This window comes from Trichosurus vulpecula (genome assembly GCF_011100635.1).
Source record: "Trichosurus vulpecula isolate mTriVul1 chromosome X unlocalized genomic scaffold, mTriVul1.pri SUPER_X_unloc_1, whole genome shotgun sequence".
NCBI lineage: Eukaryota > Metazoa > Chordata > Mammalia > Diprotodontia > Phalangeridae > Trichosurus > Trichosurus vulpecula.
The window spans coordinates 3,819,044-3,842,124 of record NW_023494377.1 but is presented as its reverse complement, the minus strand read 5'-3'; the positions used below and the strand labels follow the sequence as shown (position 1 = coordinate 3,842,124).

The following is a 23,081-nucleotide window of genomic DNA, read 5'->3' as shown; positions in this document are numbered from 1 at the left end:
TAATGTTGTATGATATCAAGATATTTTGTCTTTTAATACCATGATAATTCAGACTTCTTCTCTGGTATGAAGGGAGGGCCAAAAAATTTGATGGAGATTTTCCAGATAATGGGGGTGCTGTGCCCCTAATGCCCACGATGTGGAAGGGATAACTATAACAACCAAGACTAGCAAAGACTATCACCCTCCATCCTCACAGCATAGATGGAATGAGGGAAATACCTGAGTAGCCCCTTCTTCGTCCCACTATGCCCAGCTTCCTCAACAGCGGGCTACCATCAAAGACCTGGAAGCATCGGAAAGGAAAGAATTGGGGGAGGGGATTAAGAATGCCAGAAATCCTTTTTTAAAAAATCTGGCTTGTAAAGAACCCTTCTCTCACATGAGTTATAAAGAAACAGTCCCTGTCCTCAGGGAGCTTATACTCTATGGAAGAGAAACACCATTAATCAATCAATAAGCATCTAGCAAACACCAACAGTATACAATAATGGGCAACACTCTGGTGAAGCCCATGGAGTCCTTCTCAGTGTAAGAAATGCGAGGAGGGGTTTTGTTTCCACAGAATTGAAAGAGTACCTTTCCCTCCCCTCCCCCACCCTAGCTTTAGCAGAAACCAGGCCTCAGGTTGGTAAGGTGAAAGGTCAAAAGCTTGTACTCATGCTTAAACTAGCCATTTGAGGAGGGCATGACATAGGCAGTCAGGGGGGTTGTATCTGGCCAATGGCAGGAGAGTCAAGGTGAGGGTCTATTAAAGGACTGGCATCCATCTGAGTCCTTTGTACTTTCTCCTCTACTCTGTTCAGGGGAGGTACCCATTTATTCAGGGGGAATGAATGTAAATTATAATTAAAATGTTCCTGACTTCCCTACGAGTCTTGCTTATTCCTAGACAATGTATGTTTCTAACGTCAGCATCGCTTTTAAATGCATAAAATAAATTTCAAAGGAAGCCAATAATATTGAAATACAGTTATAAAAATATTTTTAAAGCCCCAGGTTAAGAACTACAGTAGAAACAACATTAACCAATTGGTCAACAAGCATTTGTTAAGCACCTACTACATGCCAGGCATTCTATTGGGCAATGAGGATCCAAAAAAATGAAACACTTTCTGTCCTCAAGGAACTATATTTTATAAGGGGAGATGACCAGTAGATAAAACAATTTTCTGTCCTAGTACAGTTTCTGAGGTGATCTATAAGTCATTTCTTAAGAGGTGTTGGTTGACTATTATGAAAATAATTTTAATGGGGGCAGCTAGGTGGCTCAGTGAGTAGAACACTGGCCTGGAGGCAGGAGGACATGAGTTCAAATGTGACCTCGGACACTTGACACACTTACTAGCTGTGTGACCTTGGGCAAGTCACTTAACCCCAATTGCCCTGCCTTCCTCTCTCCAAAAAAAAAAAAAAGAAAAGAAAAGAAGTTTAATGTGAAGGTATATGTAGAACCTATATTGGATTGCATGTCGTCTTGGGGAAGGAGGGGGGAGGAGAGGGATGGGGAGAAAATTTGGAACCCCAAAACTTGTGGAATTGAATGTTGTAAACCAAAACTAAGAAATAAATTTTTAAAAAAGAAGCATTTATTAAATACCTACTATGTGTCGGGCATTATGCTAAGCACTTACAAATATTATCTCATTGTATACTCAGTACCCCTGGGAGGTAGGTGCTATCATTATCCCCATTTTACAGTTCAGAAAACTGAGGCCATCAGCGATTAAGTGACTTGCCCAAGGTCACACGGCTAGTACATGTCTGAAGCTGGATTTAAACTCAGGTCTACCTGACTTGGGGTGCCTTTCAGTCATATAACTGTGCTACGTAGCTGCCTCACCAGAGATCTTGAAACAAGGGCTGGGTGAGTATGGAACCAAATGAAATCCAGGAGAAACTGAAGGTCAATGGGAGGCTTGGGCTACCCACTGTACTCATGTCCCAACTTGGAAACTGTCCTTGAGGTATGGCAGCATTGTCAGGCTTGATGACTGGTCCCAGATGAATGAGACACAGTCTTTGCCCTCGTGTAGTTTACAGTAGAATATGGAAGGCAGGAGATAGCCAAATAAGCAGGAACCAAATGCGTAAGGAATGAGTTGATTTTGTTTCCATAGAAATTATATGAAAACCTGATATGAAGCCATACTGGTGGCTAATGTAAGAGAACTACTTGTAGGTAGGGGGCAGTGGAGGATGTTGGCCACCTGAAAATCAGCATATTTACTACTTTTCTTTGTTCTGAGAAGGCCTTTTCCTGGATATCAAAAGAACTGCCAGGCCAAGTGTTATCCATTAATGTAGATCTGGGACTTTTATCATTGATATCCTGGGTTCCAATCTTCCAACTCACCACTTTTATCAATTGTCTTAGCAATTGAGGAAAATCCTGTCTTATGCTATGTGGGGCAAACAAACAGGGAAGAGACTAGAAGGGGCATTTCCTTTTAAAGAACTGTAATGGTAATTTAAATTTGAAGATCTTTCCCACCCATTAATAGGCCCATGTGACCTGCTTACATCATAGGAAGCCTAAGTCACATGTGGTAGAAGGAGCTTGCTGAATGAGAGGAACTGGAAGGGAAGGGTGGAACAGGATATTCTCAGATTGGTTAGAGCTAGGGGAGAGAACAGATGTGTCCTAGTTGTGCTGTGAGTGTGTTTGTTGGTGGCAAGGCCCCAGCAGGGGGTGGGGAGGTTATGGAATGGAATCGTTCTCTCCTGTGATAACGTATATTAACTTCTTTGCTGCTATGATGGACTGGGTTTATTGGTTTTGGAATCTGGTTCTCTGGTGTCTGAATAAATGGTTTACTTCCACCTTCTATATGGAGAGTCTCTTATATTTTACGATACAGAACTACATAGGCATATTGACAGTTATCATCTATACTGTGATTATTGCCTCGCTGATAGAAGAATAAAGTGTACGAGGATGAAATTCAATTTCCATTGAAATGTGGAAATGAGAAGATGTAATCAGGTGGTGGGGTTTAGTGAATGCTGACCAATGGGATTCAAGGCAGGAAAATCAAGATGACTACAAAAAGGGTTTTGTAATGATCTTGGGGTGTGCTTGCACCTAGAAAGTGACCCTTTTTCACAGGGGGTTAAAGGCCAAGTCACCTGCCACAAATGACACGAAACAAAAATCTTCTTTTCTAAATTCACTCATGGCCAAGTGGAATTCTTGGTAAGGCGATTAATTCTAGCAATTCGGAATACGATAAACTTATGTGTATAGAAGGAACAGACAGGCCCGGGAGAGTTCAGGGGAGGGAGCAATCATTGCTGGGGTGGGGGGAGGGTGGGGAGATGAGGGAAGCCTTCCTGGAAGAGCTGGGTCCTTCAGGATAATCCTCGGAATCTGGATTCTTTCACTGTTCCCCCTCTGGACATGTGCCAAAGAACAGTGTAGCACTCCACTGTATCTCCCCTTCTGGAACTCAAAAAGAAGCACAAGAACTCTTTTGGAGGGCCATGTTCCTCTCCTTCAGCATTATCCTCCAATCTCTTAGTACTACCTGCCCTGAAAGGTAGAACCATGGCCTCTAAAGAGCACTGGGTTTGAAGCCTGAGGTTCTGGGTTTGAGTCCTGTCTTGGCATGTGAGCCTGGACAGCCATTTCACATCTCTGGGTCTCAGCTTCCTTAGCTATCAAGTGAGGAGGTTGGACTAGTTCAGAGGTGTCAAACTTTCAGCCCAGACCTGCCTAAGCCAGAATAAAATGTCACTGGGAAGTGTTTAACAAAATAAATTAAAAATACAACACAAATTGTTGTTTTTATTCAGTCTTGTCCCACTCTTCACGATCCCATGGAGGATTTCCTGGCAAAGATTACTGGAGTGGTCTGTTATTTCCTTTTTGAGTTGTGTCCCCATCTTACAGATGAGGAACTGAGGCAAACAGGGGTTATATGACTTGCCCAGAGTCACACAGCTAATGTCTAAGGCCAGATTTAAACTCAGATCTTCCCAATTCTGGGCCCAGCACTCCATCCACTGAGTCATCAACCTGCCCCACAACAAAACACAATGTTAATGTGGGGTTTTCTAAGTCAGTATGCCCCCAGCAGGGATCCCTTGTTATCTGAGTTTGACATCACTGGACTTGATGATCCTCCATGGTTCCTTCTATGTTAGATATAGATATCTAACACTCCCTCCCTTCCATCCCCACTACTTTCAGCCAATGTATTGCCTCCTCATTCTCTCTCATCCAGACTGCCAGCTCCTTAAGGGCATGGACTGTTTTCATTTCTCTCTTGCATCCCTAGCAAAAGGCAGCTGAAATAACACATGGTGTATAATGGACCTAGAAATTCCACTTCTGTCGCTGTATGTCTCAGTGACACCAGGCAACTCTCTAAGACAGCAAGGGAGAGAGTGGGTGTCAATCCGCATTGTTGAAGGGAGTTTTCACACTGGGATTACCCTGCACCAATGAAATCCTACACCACAATCAAGAAACAAACATCAAGCACCTGGCAGAGTGCCTGGCACAGTGAATGGACTGAATAAATACCTGTTGTCTAATCACTTCTTCCAGATCATGGTCTCCATAGTCCCTCCCATGATAGCCTGGAGAATTCTATCCTTAACACTTCAGTTTATCTAATAGACCAGGTTTCTTACCAAATGCAATTGAATTAAAGAAGAAACTTGGAAAAATGCATTGCTAGGGACAGAGAAAGCCACTCAAGCCAACAAGATGGCTTCTTCCCTTCAAGCACGGAGACAATGTAGGGGCTCACGAGCAATGAGGGACATGGGCCCCATCCCAAAGGGCCATCACGTCACAACCAATCATAAAACAAAGACCTGAGAAGCAACTGAAATTTGATAAGAGAGACCTCAGTTTTAAGTGTGTTCAGTTGTTTTTCAGTCATGCCCGACTCTTCATGACCTCATTTGGGGTTTTCACAACCAAGATACTGGATTGGTTTACCATTTCCTTCTCTAGCTCATTTGACAGATGAGGAAACTGAGGCAGAGTGAAGTAACTTGCCTAGGATCACAGAGCTAGTAAGAGTTTGGGGCCAGATTTGAACTCAGGAAGCAGAGTCTTCCTGACACCGGGATGAGCGCTCTATCCACTGTGCCACCTAGCTGCCCAGTTTTAAGGGTAAGGGCTAATTAATGGTAGCACAGAGTTAGAATGCATCCTACGAGGTCACCTCGGGTGCCTGTACCCATCCAGAACACACCAAAGAAAGCCTCCCAGAAGAGAGGAGTTGTGAAGCAATTGTTCCGTAAGACTTAAGGGGCAACAGAAATGTAAGCAATAGCCACCATCACCCTGGGCTAAAGATTTTCAGCCACAGGAAGCCATGAAGACAGTCCGCTAAAGTGCAATGGAGGTAAGAGCTGAATCCATGGAGGTACTGATGAAATCTCAGACCTCTGAAGAGTGTTTAAAGTACTGTTGTTGCTATCAATGAAGACAGCCAAGAAGGGGCAGACACCCAGTCCAGCTCCCACGGTCTCAGAGTCATGACTGGAACAGCCTTCTTCCTTACCTCTCCTATTACCAATTCAAGCTGATTCTTCCTCTGCAATATCCCTAGCATCTATCTCCTCCTCTCTATGTGCAATGCCACCACCCTCATGTGGGCCACGATGCCATCTCTCTGAATTACTACAATTGCCTAAAAAGTCCTGCTTCTATTCTCTTTCCCCTCCAATCCATCCTTCACACCACTACCACATATTAATTTATGGACAGATACGTAGATATGTCAGCTCTCTATTCAAAAACCTTCCATGGCTCCCAACTGTCCTAAAGTTCATGGATCCCAAGTTAAGAACCCCTGCTCTAAACTAACACGCACTCTCTCTCTCTCTCTGTATATATATATATATATATATATATATATATATATATACACACACACACACATACACATATACATATATATCCCAAGTTAAGAGCCCCTGCTCTAAACTATATATATTTATATTTATATATATACACACATACATACACACACATATACATATATATATATCCCAAGTTAAGAATCTCTGCTCTAAACTATATATACATATATACATGTATATATACATAAATTTACATGTACATATACACACATACATACACGCGTGTGTGTGTGTGTGTGTGTGTGTGTATACACACACACACACACATTGACTCCAAACTTCATTCTAGCATATGATGCAAGGTTTTGTTGATAGGGATCAAGGCAGAGTATTCTTAGGCATTTACTATGTGGAGGCATTGTACTAAGATTTGTACACAGGAGGACCTTATAACCATCAGCTGAATGGGACTAAACTTCACCATTGGGAGGTTCCCCAAAAGTTTCTCCTACTTCAATTTCAGGTCCCTCCTGGCACTGACTGGACCATTTCTGAATGCCTGTACCTCATCCATATGCCCTGTTTTTTCTACTATACCGAGGCCTCTGTTAGAAAGGACAAAGACTGTTTGATACCTCCAGCTCATCCACGATGGGGCCCAGAAGGCCCTTCACTAACTGGGCCAGGAAATGGGTAAAGTGTAATCAGGCAGGGAGTTCCTGGCAGGTCGTGAAAGACCTCTGCTGAGACTCCCCTCCACTCACATAGTTCCTGGACGCAAGTGGGAAGTGGGGAGCCAACATTCAGCATGTGAGTGAGGCGTCCTGGAGACAAAAGGGGACAGCATAATTAAAGACAGAAGAAAGTGACTCACGCGGGTGGCCAGCCGCCAGAGAGAGGGGTGGGAAAAGCAGCTTCTCAAAAGACGGATACTCCTTCAATATTGTAGATCTTTTTTCTTAGGCAAAGAAAAGAGATAATGAAATAGCGGGCTGCCTGAATGGACTAGAGGGGGTGGGGGGGCAGCTCTGAGGATGATGTTGGCATCATCCCACAAACTTCAGAAAGCAGAGAACATCATAGGGCTGCTGATTGGCTGCTGGGCTGTCTCCCAGGGTCTTGCCCCTTGAGATCCCTGGGAGAAAAGCTCCCTTCCCACAGGGAATTTCCCAGAGGCAAGCTAGCCAGGCAGCTACCTCTGCAACTCTACCTGGCGTAGAGGCGAAATCCCAGTGGTGTCCAAAGACGTCGCCAATCTGGACCATGCCCTAAGACCGGCTCTCTGCCAGAGGCACCAGACCATTGGGTAAACTGACCCAACAACATTTAATAAGGACAAATATCAAGTTCCTCATTCAGGTTTCAAAATTCAGCTGCATAGGTACTAGATACATGAGATATGGCTAGGGAAAAGTTTGCCTGAAAAAAAAAGAGATCTGTGGATGATAGTGGACAGCAACCTCAAAATAAGTGAATGTGACATGGCAGTTCCAAAAGCCAACCGGTTCTTAGGCTACAATAAGAGCCCCAAATGGAGATAAATGACCCCTTTTGCAATCCCTCCTCATTGTTCCTAGGTGCACCTTCTGGGGCAAGACAGAGTACATCTGATCTCTCTTTCATATGATGGTCCTTCAGGAATTAACTATAACAACCATGGAGTTTGGCCCTAGAGAACAGAGGAGAAAATGCAGCTCCTTCCCCTTCTTTACAGAGGTGGAAGTCTATGGGTGGGGAATACTGCAAATGCCATCAGGCATGGCCAATGTGTTGGCTAGTTTTCCCGAACTGCTTCCTTTCCCCTTTTTTTAATCTTTGCCCCAAGGGATGGCTCTCTGGGGAGATACGTAGAAATGAATGTGATGTAATAAAAGGCATAAATGAAAATAAAATGTCTAAAAGGGGGAGAGAGCAGCCAAAGGAAGATAATCAGGATGGTGAAGGGTCTTAAGTTCTTTCTATGGGAGGACCAGCTGAAGCATCAGGGTTACTTAGCCTGAAGACTCATGGAGGACAAAGAGCTGCCTGAAGGGCTATGGCATGGAAGAGGGATGGGGGATGGGAAGTGCTCTGTCTGGCCCCAGGAGCTGCACATAGGAATAGCGGGAAGGAATAGCAAAAGGGTCCAATTTAAGCAAGATCTAAGAACCAACTTCCTAGCAATGTGAGTTCTCCACAAGTGGACGGAGCTCCATCAGCAGAGAGTGGGCTCCCCCTCAATGGTGGTCTTCAAGCAGAGGCTAGCCCAGGAGCGGTGAACCTGCAGCCTTGAGGCCACATGTGGCCCTCTAGGTCCTCAAGTACAACCCTTTGACTGAATCTTTGAGGGCCTAGAGGGCCACATGTGGCCTTGAGGCCACAAGTTCCCCACCCCTGGGCTAGACAGTCATTCATTGGCTAAGTTGTAGAGGCAATTTGGGGGGAAGAGCAGCAGCTACAGGTCAGACAAAACAGCCACTGAGGTCCCTTCCAACATCAAGATTCCATGACATTCCTTTGGACACAATAGAGTGCAGCCCAGTAGGAAGAATGCTAGATTTTGATACCACTTAGCTCTACCACTCACTACCTATGTGATTCTAGGGAAGTCACATAACCTCTGTGGGCCTTCTCTGTAGAATGAGGGGGTTGTACTGGTTCACTCTGAGGGCTCTCCTAGCTTGACGGATAGAGATAGGGACTAAACCTGGGATTTCACTGATTAAAGGGAACTCCAAGGTGAGCAAGCTCCCTCTATCAAAGCTAATTAGGGCATTCTCTGCAAAGAAGACTTAGCAATGACAATTTAAAATGAGATGCCTAAGTAAGGTCAAATTTGAGGCAATAGGGTCAAATCTTGATGTGGGTCATCCAGCATAGGCTTCCAACACAAATGAGCTATGTTGTCACACTGTGCTATAGTTAAATATACAGAGTGAAAATTCAAACTTAAACAATCTTCTTGTTCATCCTTCATTCTTGAAGAAGACCAATGGCATCAGGAGGGTGATATCTTTTTTTTTGGTGGGGGGGAAGGCAAGGCAATTGGGATTAAGTGACTTGCCCAAGGTCACACAGCTAGTAAGTGTGTCAAGTGTCTGAGGCCAGATTTGAACTCAGGTCCTCTTGACTCCAGGGCCGGTGCTCTACTAGCTGCCCCAGGAGGGTGATGTCTTGATTGCAAGTGAATTGGATTTAGGTGAGGCAGGGCTGTGCAAAGTCACCAGCCTCACTCTCTCCTCCAGAGTCATTGGAGTCCATTGGCAAGACATGAGTCAAGAGGACTGGCAATGGCCCAGAATGCAGTGGGAGACTTTGGCCTTTTTAAGCTAAGGTCTTCCCCAAGTCTCAGTTTGTCTGAGGCAACACCCATTCAGTGATTTAAGGTTAGGTAAGAAATAAAATAAAAGATGGCCTAGTTTGCCTTCCCAAAAGAATCAATCTGGGAGGGGAAGACCTTCAGAGTTTCTGGCCAGAACAGAAATAATTGTTATTTACCTAAACAATCTTAGTATAGAATAAAAAATAGGATGATGTCTGTTATATTTCTCATCATTCATTTTAGTAGATATGACATAGTTAGCTGGTTTTCCCCAAATCCTGCCAATGCTAAAATAACTGAAGGGATTATAGAGATTCGTTTGAAATTTCAATAGTTAAATTTGTATTAGATGTTTATTCTCTCATTTTTAGAGGAAAATAATATCCCTTCATAATGGATAAATGTATAACTATTTTGAAGCCCATCCAATGGAACAGCTGAAACTAATCCAAACAAAAGACCACAGAAGCAGCTTAAGGAACAAAAATACAGAAATGGAAAGGAGAGAGCTCCAACCTCGAATTTGGAATCTAGGATACTTTGAATTGGGAATCACAAGTTTTGCTGTTGAGGAGGAGCAAAGGCACCTCGTTTGTAACAAAAGTCCCTGCTGCCTACAGAACTACCCACTGGGAACAGTACGATGGGAGCCAGACTGACCCTACTAGCAGCTACTGATCAGTGTCAAATGATAATTAGCAAATCATGCACAGAGTGGCTCTGAATAGCAATAAAAGAGCTATCGTAATTCCTCCATTAGATTATTATATCAATAATAATACATCTAGTATATTAATAATGGTGATAATAGAGGCAGCTAGGTGGCATAGATTGTGGTGCCAGGGCACTGAGCCTGGAGTCAAGCAGACCTGAGTTCAAATGCAGCCACAGACACTTACTAGCTGTGTGACCTTGGGCAAGTCACTTCACCCTATTGGCCTCAGTTTCCCCATCTGTAAAGTAGGGATAATAACAGTGCCTGCCTCCTAGGAGTGCTGTGAGGATCAAATGAAATCATATTTGTAAAGTGCTTAACCCAATGTCTGGCACATGGTAGGCTCAGAAGGAGCAATGCCCACATACGTGGCCGAAGAACTTGGTGATCAGTTGAGAATCTAGAATCTTCCTATCTTACGCTGCAAGTGGATGAAGTGAGAGATGCAAAGATGCTGATTCTATATGTACAACATGGTGTTGATTGTACCAACCCAAAGGTGATGGTACCTCGTTGAGAGAAATTTTCAATATAAATTCATTCTTTTTCAATGAAAATAATACAACGTGAGAGAATTGTGTTACACTCTTCAGTGATGGAGCTGCATTGAGGTCAGGCCAAAGCACTACTTAAAAATGCTGCAATTTGAACACACCACACACACACACACACACACACACACACACTTCACAACCAATAACTTGCACTGAAAAATATCACTGAAGAGCCACATATGGGTTTCCAAGTTTTTACAAGAGTTTTAAGCAACTTTGTAGAAAAGGGTCCATTAAGAGGAAAGGTCTTTGAAAAACTTATATGGAGGTAGAGAAACAGGGCACTGGTGTTTAACATTCTAGTTTTATTGGGCCAAAGCATTTGGAAGAGCATTGGGGCCGAAAGAAGAAATAACCAGCTTTCTTGGCGGTAGTAATAAAATGAAGCAAATGCATCTTATAGTCAAAATTTCCTCCTAAAACTTGTATATTTTATGGCTACTTTGGAAAGACTGAGTACTCAGACAAAGCACTTTGAGGGCCTCAAATCCATACTCTGATCCAGAAAGATAAAACAATCGCATTGGTGAACATGTTACAGCTATGGATGTTGACCAAATGATAGTTGATATTTTCCAAATTTAAAAAATATCTGCCCTGCATATAACACAGAACAAAGTAAAAACCAATTTATTCACTTGACCAGTCTGCAGAAACATATTCTCATTTTATTTTAAAGATTCAGATATTTCTAGATACAAATGGCTAAGGAAACTAATTTGCTGTGGACAAATATAACAGAATTGGTCTTACTCTTACTGTAGATGGCGCCACCATCCTCCCAGTCCTGACCCAGGTGTCATCCTCACCTCCTTACTCACTCGCATGGATTCTAAGCTCTTTCTTCTTCTTTTCTGCTATGGAGGCCTATTCACTGAATGGATGTTACCTCACTCTAAGTGAGTACATGAAAAGGCCTTAGCCTCAAAGGGCCAGGATCTCCCATTACATCCTGGGCCATCTCCAGTCATCCTGATGAATATCTGGTCACTGGACCCAGGTGCCTCTGGAGGAGAAAGTGAGGCTGGTGACCTTGCACAGCCCTCCCTCATTCAAATCAAAGTCAGCTGCAAGTCAGGTCATCATTTCCCTGATGCCATGGTCCTCTTTGAGAACGAAGGACAAACACAACTCACTCACACCCCACAGATCCAATTAGTTACCAACTCCTTTGCTTTCTACCTTTATAACATCTCTCATCAACACCTCCTCTCCTCTGACACTGTCACCACCTCATCGATGAATGCCAGGATTAGTCTGATAGCTTGCTAGTCGGTCCCCCTGCCTCAGATCTTTCCCCACTCCAACCCATCTTCCACTCAGATCCATCTTCCTAAAGTACAGATCTGACCACTTCACCCCTTCCCCTTATTCGATAAACTCCAGTTTATTACTTTATAAACTTATAAATAATAACTTACATAACTTATAAATTCCTTATTACCTCTAAGATAGAATATGAAAACCTCTCTTTGATGTTCAAAACCCCTCGTAGCCTGTTCCCCTCCTGCCTTTCCAGTCTTCTTACATCTTACTCATACCTACGTACTCTTCAATCTAGCGACGCTGGCCTCTTTGACACTGTTCCTCAAACACGATATTCCATCTCCTCATCCTGGGCATTTTCCCTGGCTGTCTCCCATGCCTGGCACTTTTTCCCTTCTCATCTCTGCCTCCTGACTTCCTTCAACTCCCAGCTAATAGCCCACCTTCTCTAAGAGCCTCTCCCAGTTTTTCTCAATGCCACGTCCTTCCTTCTGTATACCAAATCCAATTTATCCTGTCTGTATCTTGTTTGTACATAGGTATTTGCACGCTGTCTCCCCCGCCACACTGTGCCCTCCTTGAAAGGAGGGACTATCTTTTATCTTTCTTTGTATCCCCAGTGCACAATGCCTGGCACAGAACAGGTGCCTAATAAATGCTTGTTGATTTGATTTGTTCCATCTTAACAAGAAGTAAATGGACTTATCTTGGAAGGCCACATAAAAACAAGCACTGGAACCTGAAAACTGTATTATCTTTTGGCGATAAGGGAGCAAATAGCCTTTTGTTTTCTCAAACAAACTGATACAAATTTTACTACTGTACACATCCTGTTAGTATAAGATGGATTTTCAGCTTCAGGCTTTATAAAGAAAAAGATAGATTTCCCATCATCCCCTTGATAATATTATGGCTAATACTTTTATAAGTTAGAAACATGACCATTTGAAGGGGATTTCGTCAATAAATGAATATCTGTTATATTATTTTACTGTGTTTCACGTTTGTGTGATAAAGTCAAAACTATTATAAATTCTTAATTTTATTTAAATGAAAGATGAACAAAGACAATTATTTGTGCAGGTTGTTGGATAAAGAGTATGGAAAGACAGTGATTTTGGGGGGGAGTTAATAAAACAGAATCATCATTACACAATGTTTGGGAACCACTGGACTAGGTCACTTCTAAGGCCCCTCCCAGGTCTAAATTCTGTACCAGCAAAGCCAGGCTATGAACAGAGGTCCTTAGACTTCAAAGTCAGAGCTTAGGCTAAGTCACCACAGTTTGTGTTTGGATTACTTGTTAATAGCGTTACTAGGTTTATGATTTTTTTTAATTCTTCAGTTAATTTTTTTTAAAACCATCAATGTATTCAACATTGTTATTCTAGCCTAATTTCATCTCTTCTGAAGTCCTTTCTAGCTGAAGCAAACAGAGACAGGATTTCCATACTAATTCGCCACTGCTTTGATGGCAAACTCCCATGATGGGCACTTGAGATCCTACAAACAAGTCCATTATTCAAGTATCTTGATTACTACAAAGGAAACCACAGTTCCAGACCTCCCCTGGCTCAGCAGAAATACTGAGAAACAGCAGCTCACATAGAAGAGGACCACCTGGGAGGTAACTTCCCCCCCTCCCAAATTTCCTCTTGGAGGCAGCTAACACGCTTGCCTGCCAATGAGCCTTTCAGAGGCTTCATGGTGCGCACCTACCATCATCATCCTCTCATTTTCAACTTCGTTGAGGAGCTCAGCAAATTCCTTAAAAGATTCCGCTGTGAGAAAAAGCAAAAAAGGAGGCTAATTAGTTTCTGATATTTGACAAAATCCCAGAATGAACTTCACTTAGACCAACCACAGACCAGGCCAGCCAAGGACACCCACAGGTATTGTGTTCAGCCAGACCACCTCCAAATCAGGGAAAAAAGATTATTGAGCCCTGTGCTAGGGAAACTGGGTGGAGCCAAACAGTAGCTTACATCATGAAGTCCTTTTAAAGCTATTCTCCTAATCCTCAGGCCAGGCCTTTGAAGCATGTACTGTCACCAGTGTTAATCTGATTATGGTAGGTAGTGACCGGACCATTGATTTCACTGGCCTGGAAACTCACTGATAAGGAAACTTCCCTCCTAAGGCAGACCAGTGCCTGTTCTGCAACTTCCAGAGAAGTCTGGGAGGGGAATGAAGGGCTAAGTGACTTAGTCAACATGACACAGCTAGGCTGAGCTTGAACCAGGGTCCTCATGGCTTTGAGGCTGGCTCCTGAGCCAATAAGAATAATAATTATTATGACAATAGCTAGCACGTAGATAGCATCTTAAGGTTGGCAAAGGAAAGTGCTCTCTCTCTCTCTCCCTCTCTCTCTGTATATGTATATATGTAGGTATGTATGTATGTATAAAATATACACACACATATATACATATGAAAGTTAATTTAATCCTCATAACCACCCTAAGAGGGAGACACTATTATTATCACCAGTTTTACAGGTGAGGAAGAGGTTAAGAGACTTTCTGGAGTTACACAGATAGTATGTGTCTGGGGTAGGATTCAAACTCAGATCTTTTTTTAATATTGAAATATAGTCATGAAAATATATTTTATTTTATTTATTTTATATTTTATTTTTCTCCAATTACATGTAAAAGCAATTTTTAACATTTGTTTCTGAAAACTTTGAGTTTCAAATTCTCTCCCTCCCTCCTTCCCATCCCCCCTCATAGAGAAAACAAGCAATTTGACATGTGCAGTCATACAAAATGTATTTCCATATTAGTCACGTTGTGAAAGAAAACACACACCAAAAAAAACCCAAGAAAAATAAGAAAGTTTTTAAAAAGTATGCTTTGATCTACATTCAGACTCCATTAGTTCTCTCTCTCTCTCTCTCTCTCTCTCTCTCTCTCTGGAAATTTTTCATCCTAAGTCCTTCAGAGTTGTCTTGGATTCTTATATTTCTGAGACTAGTTAAGTCATTCACAGTTGATCATCCTACAATGTTACTGTTATTGTGTACAATGTTCTCCTGGTTCTGCTCATTTCACTTTGCATCAGTTCACACAAGGCTTCCCCAGTTTTTCTGAAACCGTCCCCCTTTATCATTTTTACAGCAAAACAGTATCCCATCAGCCACTCCCAAACAGATGGACATCCCTCTTTTCTTTTTCTCTAATGTCTTTTCCCTGAGTTTATGTCACTTTCTCAATTCAAGAAATAATTTCTTCCAAACTTCCCCACTGACAGCAGGAAAGAGACATCCCTACATTACCAGAAGTACCTGAGGACAAGGAAAATCTCCATGAAACCTCAGACAGAAGACTGTGAAATGCTTCCATTGCCGTAACAAGGAATACGGTCAACACAAGACAGGAGCAGTTATTCTGTGCAACAAGCGAGTTCAAGCTATTGAAGGGAGATCACCCAAGCTAAGGCTGCAAATTTGTCTTAAGGATAACCTCAATGTTGAGAAAGATGAGAAGAGGGACTCAGAAAAGAGTAAATGGACAGAGGTAGAAATGGTCATCAACCTCACTGAGCCCTAAAAATTCAGGGGCACTGTTTCCAAACCCCAATCTCTCATATAAAGTATGGGGGGTTCATTTTCTTGGCAGCTTGACCCTAGTATGTAGCCTTCTAACCACAGAATTGAGATGTCCTGGGCAGCACCAGCCTTGGGAGTTGGCTCAGGGATAAAACCCCAATTTCCAAGAGTTCCTGAGTTCAAGTATCAGACCTTCTGGAAAAAGATTTCCTAATTCAGCATTTTCTTTGGCGCAGCAAGAGGGCAGCTCATGTGGGTCCTGCCCAGGGCACTATTTGAAGAGCAAAGCCAGTGTGTTACACAGACAATGCAGTTCTGTGAGCTCCAAAATGTTGACCTTCCTAAGGGAGCCTAATCCACAGGGTCATACCAAAAGTCTTGGGGAGACTGTGTATGCATCTATGGGGGAAATGGGACTCATCAGAGTCACAGAGCAAGCTCAGTTCTCTTGGGAGACTGGGGGAATGAGTAGAGGTAGAGAAGGAGACTTTGATTTTTCACCAGAGTAAGTGGTTGATTTGCCATCATAGAGGCAAAGAGACAGAGGCCATGTATCTTGCCCCTTTCTCAATGACATGAGTGACTCCATCTCAGAAACTGGCCTCTAATCCACGTAAAGCTGGCAGTAAGATACTTTGCTTTGCCCTTGTTCTCAAACCCACCCCACTCCTGCCCTTGCCACTAGGTTGGTAATAGTCCTGTTGTGGACTAAACAAAGATCAAGATCAGCAACGAGCCTGAAATGTAGATCAAAATGCACAGCAAATCCAAGTGGAAATAAACTGCTTTTAGGAGAGAATAAGAAGTCCCCTTCCAGCTCTGTTCAGAGGATTCCTTTCTTAAAGAGGCCTCCCATATCCCCATGCTGCTACTGACCTGTCTTCAAGAGTGCAATCAAAGTTTGAGCAAACAATCTCATTACTCAGCCTAAGAGAACAAAGACAGAGGGAAAGGACCTGTTTTGTATAAAGATATTTCTAGCAACTCTGTTTGCTGTGACAAAGAACTGAAAACTATGGGGGTGCCCACGAATTGAAGAATGGCTGAACGAATCATGGTAGATGAATGGAATGGAATAGCACTGGGCTGTAAGAAATGATTCAAGGGACGGATTCAGAGAAACTAGGAAAGATTTGTATGAACTGATACAGGATGACATGAGCCAAACCATGAGAACAAGTTTTACAATCACAACAACATTGTAAAGACAAACTACTTTGAAAGACTAAAGAACTCTGTATGATACAATAACCAACGAGGATCCCAAAGTCCTCATGATGAAGCAGGCTACCCACCTCCTGAATACGAAGAAGGCATTGTTTTCAGGTATGACCCATATGGGAATCAGTTTTACTTAACTACGTACATTGGTTACAAGGATTTCGTTTTTCTTTCCTTTTTATCAGATGGGTGGGGGAGGTGAAGAGGGAGAGTAATGACAGGGTTAGCCCTCCCCTCTAAAAAGCAGAAAAAGAAGATTAATATTTTTGGACATGATCAATAAGGGGATTGGTTTTGCTTGAACATACATACACACACATATACACACATATGTGCATATGTACATATTTATTTGCAATTTAGGTTTTATTTTCCTTTCTTTCTCAATAGGGAGAGGGAAAAGGGAGTGACAGAAGGTAGATTTTCACTGACTGAAAAAAAAAATTAAAATTTAATTAAAAAAAAAAAGAAAAAAGGGGCAGCTGGGTGGCACAGCACCAGCCCTGAAGTCAAGAGGACCTGAGTTCAAATCCGGCCTCAGACACTTGACACATGTACTAGCTGTGTGACCTTGGGCAAGTCACTTAACCCCAATTGCCCTGCCCCCCCAAAAAAAAACAAAAAAAAGAGAGTCATCAAAGCAATTTTTTAAAATGCGGAGAAGAAACAGAAGGACATTCAGAAGGAAACAGACCATCAGGACACCTTTGAAAGTCACAGGCTGAATTTATCATATGCACAACAGGCAAAGTAAGCTGTCCATAACTGATAGTCAAGGTTTCACATACAATCCTCCTTTTCCTTTTCTACTTGCATATTGAAATGTTCAATTTATTTGGTATTTGTTAAGTTCAGAATAAGCAATTGAAATTTCTTTTTAAAAAATACAAACTGTGGTCTTCACCACCCCTACTTCTTCTGGGATCTCCATTATGGATCATCCTTGGTCTTGCAGGGAACCATAAGAGACGTCTCCTTTTCACCTGAGGGTGAGGGATTGGCCTCCAGGGAATCCCCAAGTCCTAGATTTGTGTTGGGAGAGCCTCAGGTACCTTGGGAGCTCATCTAGGATTGACCTCCCTCCTGAGGAAGAAAGGTGACCCTGGTGCACATGGGGCCACATTCCTCAAGGGGAGGAGAACACTTACCGATGTTAATCTCATCATCTGTCAGCGTGTCCCCAGTGAAGTCAAACTGGAAGGACTGCAAAGTCTGAGAAAATTTCTGCACAGCCGAAGAGTAACCTGGAAAAAAAGAAGGCAAGAAACAAGGCTAAGCATCATGGAACCAGTGACAACTGGCTAGGACTCATTTTGTGGGAGGATGGGGGAGAAAGGGGGAAGGATAAGGGTAGGGCTGGACCTGTGCTTTGATTGGCATAGGGAACTCCCAGATGAGGAAAATTCTTTTAACAAAGCAGGTTGGCACCTTCTCTATGCTTAAAGAGCATCCTAAAACACTGAGGGATGCCCAAGATGAGAGAGTAACAGAAGGAGGATTTGAACGCAGATCTTTATGACTTTGAGGTAGCTGTCGATTACTGACTCTCTTCTAGGAGGACAGCAATTTGGAAATGTGGTGTGTAGCCACTCAGCAGACCAGGAGCCACTCACCAGACCAAAAGAGTAAAGCCATCATCACTCAGTAGGGCCTAGGGCCATGCAGGGAGGCTCTGTGTCTTCTGCCCTGCCTCACAGAAGATACGTGATAGTCATCATCAGCCCATCCACCCCAAGCAGCGGGCCTGGCACATCCTTCTTTTATCCTCTTCTCTTCCCCTCAAAAAAAAACAACTCTTCTTTGTGGTTCTTAGCTTTTCTCACCAGCTTCAGCTCATTCTGAACTTCAGCCCCAGATAGGCCCCACCATGCTCTTACATTCATTTTTCTGTTATTTACCCTTGGTTCTATTTTAAGTGAAAAATCTAAGTGGCCTCATTATCCCTCTCTCCTTTTTCCTTCTCCTTGAAATTTATTTCTCATTCTTGAGTCATCCATCCCTCGAGGAGAAACGTCGTCTGCAGAACATTATTAGTCCATGGGATCCTACCTTTCCTGCCTCTTGAACCTCTCCTAAAATCTACGCCTGGTTGTCTTCCCCTCCATCATAAACTCTGGGAGAGAGTGATCACTTCCCCCAGGGCCCATCATCCCCACCCCAGGAACCAGTTCCTCCCTGTTAGCAAAAATCAGATCCAGAACAGAACTTCACTTTGTTGTTTCCTCTACCTGCTGAAGGATAAAATGAGCATCAAGACAGATCAAGAAAGTAGTAGCTGCTCTGCTTTTGGTAGAGGGTGAGAGCTCCTACCAAAGTCCCCCATCACTATGACACCATGCCCCCACTCCCCACAACTCTTCACCTATTTCTTCTTTCTACACAATGTGCAGTATATTCCAATGGAGTTTGTCACACAAGTTTACCTTCTCCATATACCATGCTGTTTCCTGCCCCACCTCCCCGCCCCTCTGCCTGGCCTTTTCTTTTGAATATTGTATGCTCATCTAGAGAAGCAACCAGGTAGGGGTTCTACCTCGGCCACAGAGGGGCTTGTGTGACCTTGTGAAAATCACTTAATATCTATGTGCTTGAGGCCACTCTCTAAGACCAGAAGTTTCAGAGAAGATGCCAACCTGTATTCATATAGAGTTCCCTCAGCTGGGAATTCCTTATCCCAATGAAATCACAGGTCCGGTGCTTATCCAGGAGTGGGGAACCTGTGGCCTTGAGGCCGCATGTGGCCCTCTAGGTCCTCAAGTGTGGTCCTTTGACTGAATCCAAACTTCACAGAACAAATCCCCTTAATAAAAGAATTTCTTCTGTAAAACTTGGACTCAGTCAAAAGGCCGGACCCAAGGACCCAGAAGGCCACAGGTTGCCTGCCCCTGCTACCTATTCCCTATATTCATCTAGAATCATATTCCAGGCATGGATTAAATTCTGCTATCCCACTTACTAGACTAAGCTCCATGAGAGCAGAGAGGAGGAGGAGGAGGATTTAGTGTTTATATATAGTACTTTCAAGATTGCAAAAACCATTATATCAGGGGTTCTTAACCTTTTGCATCATGGATCCCTTTGGGAATGCGGTGAAGCCTACAGACCCCTTCTTATCTTTTTAAATGCATTCTTAAAAATACATAGTATTATGAAGGAAACAGATTCTATTGAAATATGGTTATTCAAATACATTTTAAGACAAGTTCTTGGACCTCAGGCTAAGAATTCCTGCTTGACATACATTATCTCCTCACAATAATTTCTCATTATTCCCATTTTACAGAAAAGGAAACCGAGATTAAGTGACTTGCCCATAGTCACACAGTGAGCAGGAATTAAAGTCAGAGCTGAGCCATTAACCTAGTCCTGTAACTCCAGGTCCAGCTGTCAGGATCCAGTGACCTTTGACCCAGGCACCCCAAAGAGAAAAGGGAAGAGTTGAGAAGGTGTTGTTGAAGATGCAGCTGCTGCTCCTGTTGTGACACAGGGGGATCTCTGTCAACACTTCAGCACTCTGCTGGGGCCCCCAAATCTCAGGCAGCTCACACATAGTGCAAGGGAACAGAAAGAAAATCAAAGAACAACCAGATCCCCTTGGCTTGCTCGGTCTCTCCCTTCCCTCCTCTGTGAACAGCCAGCTCTACAAGCAGCAACGGGTCCAGGGAGCAGCCTCAGACACCAACCCGAGCTGGAGCTTCTGCTTTGCCTTGCCTTTTTCTCCTGGCAGCCTCCAAGTTGGAGAGAGACTGGTACAGTCCTCAGGGATACTGGCAGTAGCTGCTACTTGTCATCTCACAATTCAGCTATCCTAGCTTCCAGGGCATCTCCCATGAAAACGACACCAGTCAATTTAGGCAGCATGCCACCTTTCACATAAAAAGTTTATACTACTCCCCTCACCTCCCTGGGTACAGATTTTTACTTTTTTTCTAGTAGGATTGGAGATCTTGAGTAGGAAGGCATTTTGGAGGCCACTGAGTCCCAACCTCTCATTTAACATCAAAGGAAACTGAGGCACGGAAAGGTGAAAAGACTTTCCCAAGGTCACAATAGGATCCTAGACCTAGAGCTGACAGGGACTTTAGAGACCATGGTGTCCAATCTCCTCATTTCAGAGGGGGAAACTGAGGCCAAGGAGGTGAAGGGACTTTCCCAAGGTCACAATAGGATCCTAGGCCTACAGCTGGAAAGGACTTCAGAGGCCCTAGCATCCAACTTCCTCATTTTTCAGGAGAGGAAACTGAGACCCAAGGAGGTGTCAGTGGGGGTTGGGGCAGGGGTAACTTGAACCAAGGTCTTCCTGACCGGGAGGCCAACTCTCTATCCACTATATTACAATGCTTCTGTAGCATGGCTACATTTAAACGTTCTCACGTCATCTACCTTATACCTAACTACATACAGGTGAGAAAACTAGCCAGATTTCCAGGGACTCAGAGCAGAGTTCAATTAAGTTGCTCCCGCACCCATCTAGCCAGGGGCCCAGCCTTCACCAGTGTACCTCCCTGGTGACATGGAGGAAAGACACTGGCACTTCTCTGCTTCTTCCTTGTTCTGGATCACTTCTCATCCAACATTTACACTTAGCAAACAGCCAGCTTATCTTACTGTGTACAGAAGTCAATCCGCTTGGTTTTATTGCTCTCTGGGACCAAGGGAAAGGAGATTAGGGAGGCAATGTGACCTATTCCTTTTGACTAAAACATGCCTATAATATCAGTAGGACTATATCAAACCTTTCCAGGTAATTTAGCTGGAACAGCAGAACTTCCTGGGGATTTGATTACCATCTTGTTTCTTTTCCATTCCCAAAAGCACTTTGTTTCAGGCAATCAGAACCTAGAAACCTGGAATGGACCACATTTCAGACAAACTCTGTGGTAACTGGGGAAGGTTGTCCAGGTTATCATGGCTTCCCACTGTTTCCACCTTTAGAATTAGACTTCCCCTAAAACATTTCCCCTACAAATCACTGACACAAATAAAATAAAATTAGCAGCATGCCAGCCCAGCTTCCATATTTCATCATAAGAAAGAACACAATACTGGCCATGTTTATGGAAAACAATCCTATCGCCTACAACTTTCCATGGGCCAAGACCACAGACGTCTTTGGCCAGTGGTGGCCGGTCATTGCCGGTCAGGCGGCCCTGGAAGGAGTTCACCATTTGCTCTCTGGTTCACCCTGGAAACTTTAATAAAGATCTTGATTGCTTCTCCCATAACATAACCCATAACATAAATTCCAAGGATTTTTAAGGAGGGAGGGGAATAATTATAGAACTAAAAATTGCAGTCACTCCCTCTCCTATTTCTCCCCACCTAAGCCTTCCTGCCCTTATAGACTCAATTCAGCAAACCAATCAATCAACAAGCTCTTACCAAGAACCTCCTCCTTTGCTCTGGGCACTGTATACAAATCCAAAACTGACCCTGTCTCTACCTTCAAGCAGCTAATGCTCTACTGGGGAGAAGCAACATTAATCAACCAGCAAGCATTTACTAAGTGCCTACTATGTGCTAGACACCCTACTGGGGACTAGGGATGTTGTTGCTCGTCCTTCATTTTGGAAGAGGACAAATGACATCATAGGGTCATGTCTTGACTTGCAGGTGAATTGTATTTAAGTGAAGCAGAGTTGTACAAAGATGTTAAGAAAGTTTCCAGAGTCATTAAAGTCCAATGCTAAGACAAAAGTCAAAATGACCATCAATTGCAGATGTAATGGATGACCTTGGCATCTTTGACATCTGACCAAGCTCCAAGCACTCCACATCATCTGCTTCAGCCGCCTTTTTCCTCTCAAAACTACCCCTCCGTTTACCAATCCCAATCCACCCACATTTTGCTGGTTTTGGAGGGGACCCTAAAAGTACAAAGGAGTAAATGTCCTAGAGATCTTTTATTATTCATTTTGCCCTAGAAAAAGGTTTCACAAGCAGCTATAGATAAGAGAACAGCCCTTTTAGAATCTCTACTCCCTTAGAGCACCACTGAAACACCCACTTTAAGATGGAAATCCCAGTTCCAGCTCACTTAGTGCTTTTATAGAAGATGTGTCCCCATACCTTTTATCCTCCACCCAACCTAACTATGGATACATTTGTTTATTAAACTCCCAGCTGTCTTCTTCCTTTTCTCCTCTAAAACAGTCACTTAGGAAAAAAAACAAACCGAAATAAAAGCCACCCTATGCATCATTATCGGTTAATATTGACCAAGAGTATGGAAATAGACAAAACAGACTTGCAAAGCGCAGCATTTGATATATGGTTTTAGTGAGGAGATCACTGGTATTAGAATAAGAAAATACAGGTATTTTAGATTCTACTTGTTCAAATGTGTCAATGCTCAGCCAATCAATAAGCAGGGATCAAGTGTTTACGATGTACCAGACACTAAGGATACAAAGAAAGGAAAAACAGCCCCTGCCTTGACTTGCGATGGGAGAGACAACATGTAAATTACCTAGGTAGAGACGAGGTTAGATGGAAGGAACTACCAGCTGGGAAGAGCAGGAGAGACCTGTAAAAGGTGGGTTTTGACCTGAGTCTTGAAGGAAACTGAGGAAGCTAAGGGAGAGCACTCCAGGCACAGGGATGAAGGGCAGGGCAGCATTGCAAAAGCATGGAGGCAGGAGATGCAATGTT

The 23,081-nt window shown here is 43.2% G+C and overlaps 1 protein-coding gene across 1 annotated transcript in view; it reads right to left on the bottom strand.

Moving 5' to 3' along the window:
• The window catches only part of OPHN1 (oligophrenin 1), a 276,933-nt gene that overhangs the window by 143,896 nt on the left and 109,956 nt on the right, over positions 1-23,081 (bottom strand). Inside the window, exons 2-3 of the mRNA XM_036740449.1 lie at positions 17,579-17,674; positions 13,379-13,440 (exon numbers count right to left, since the gene is read on the bottom strand). Of these exons, the coding sequence (XP_036596344.1) occupies positions 13,379-13,440; positions 17,579-17,674 (158 nt within the window). The remainder of the gene's footprint in view (positions 1-13,378; positions 13,441-17,578; positions 17,675-23,081) is intronic.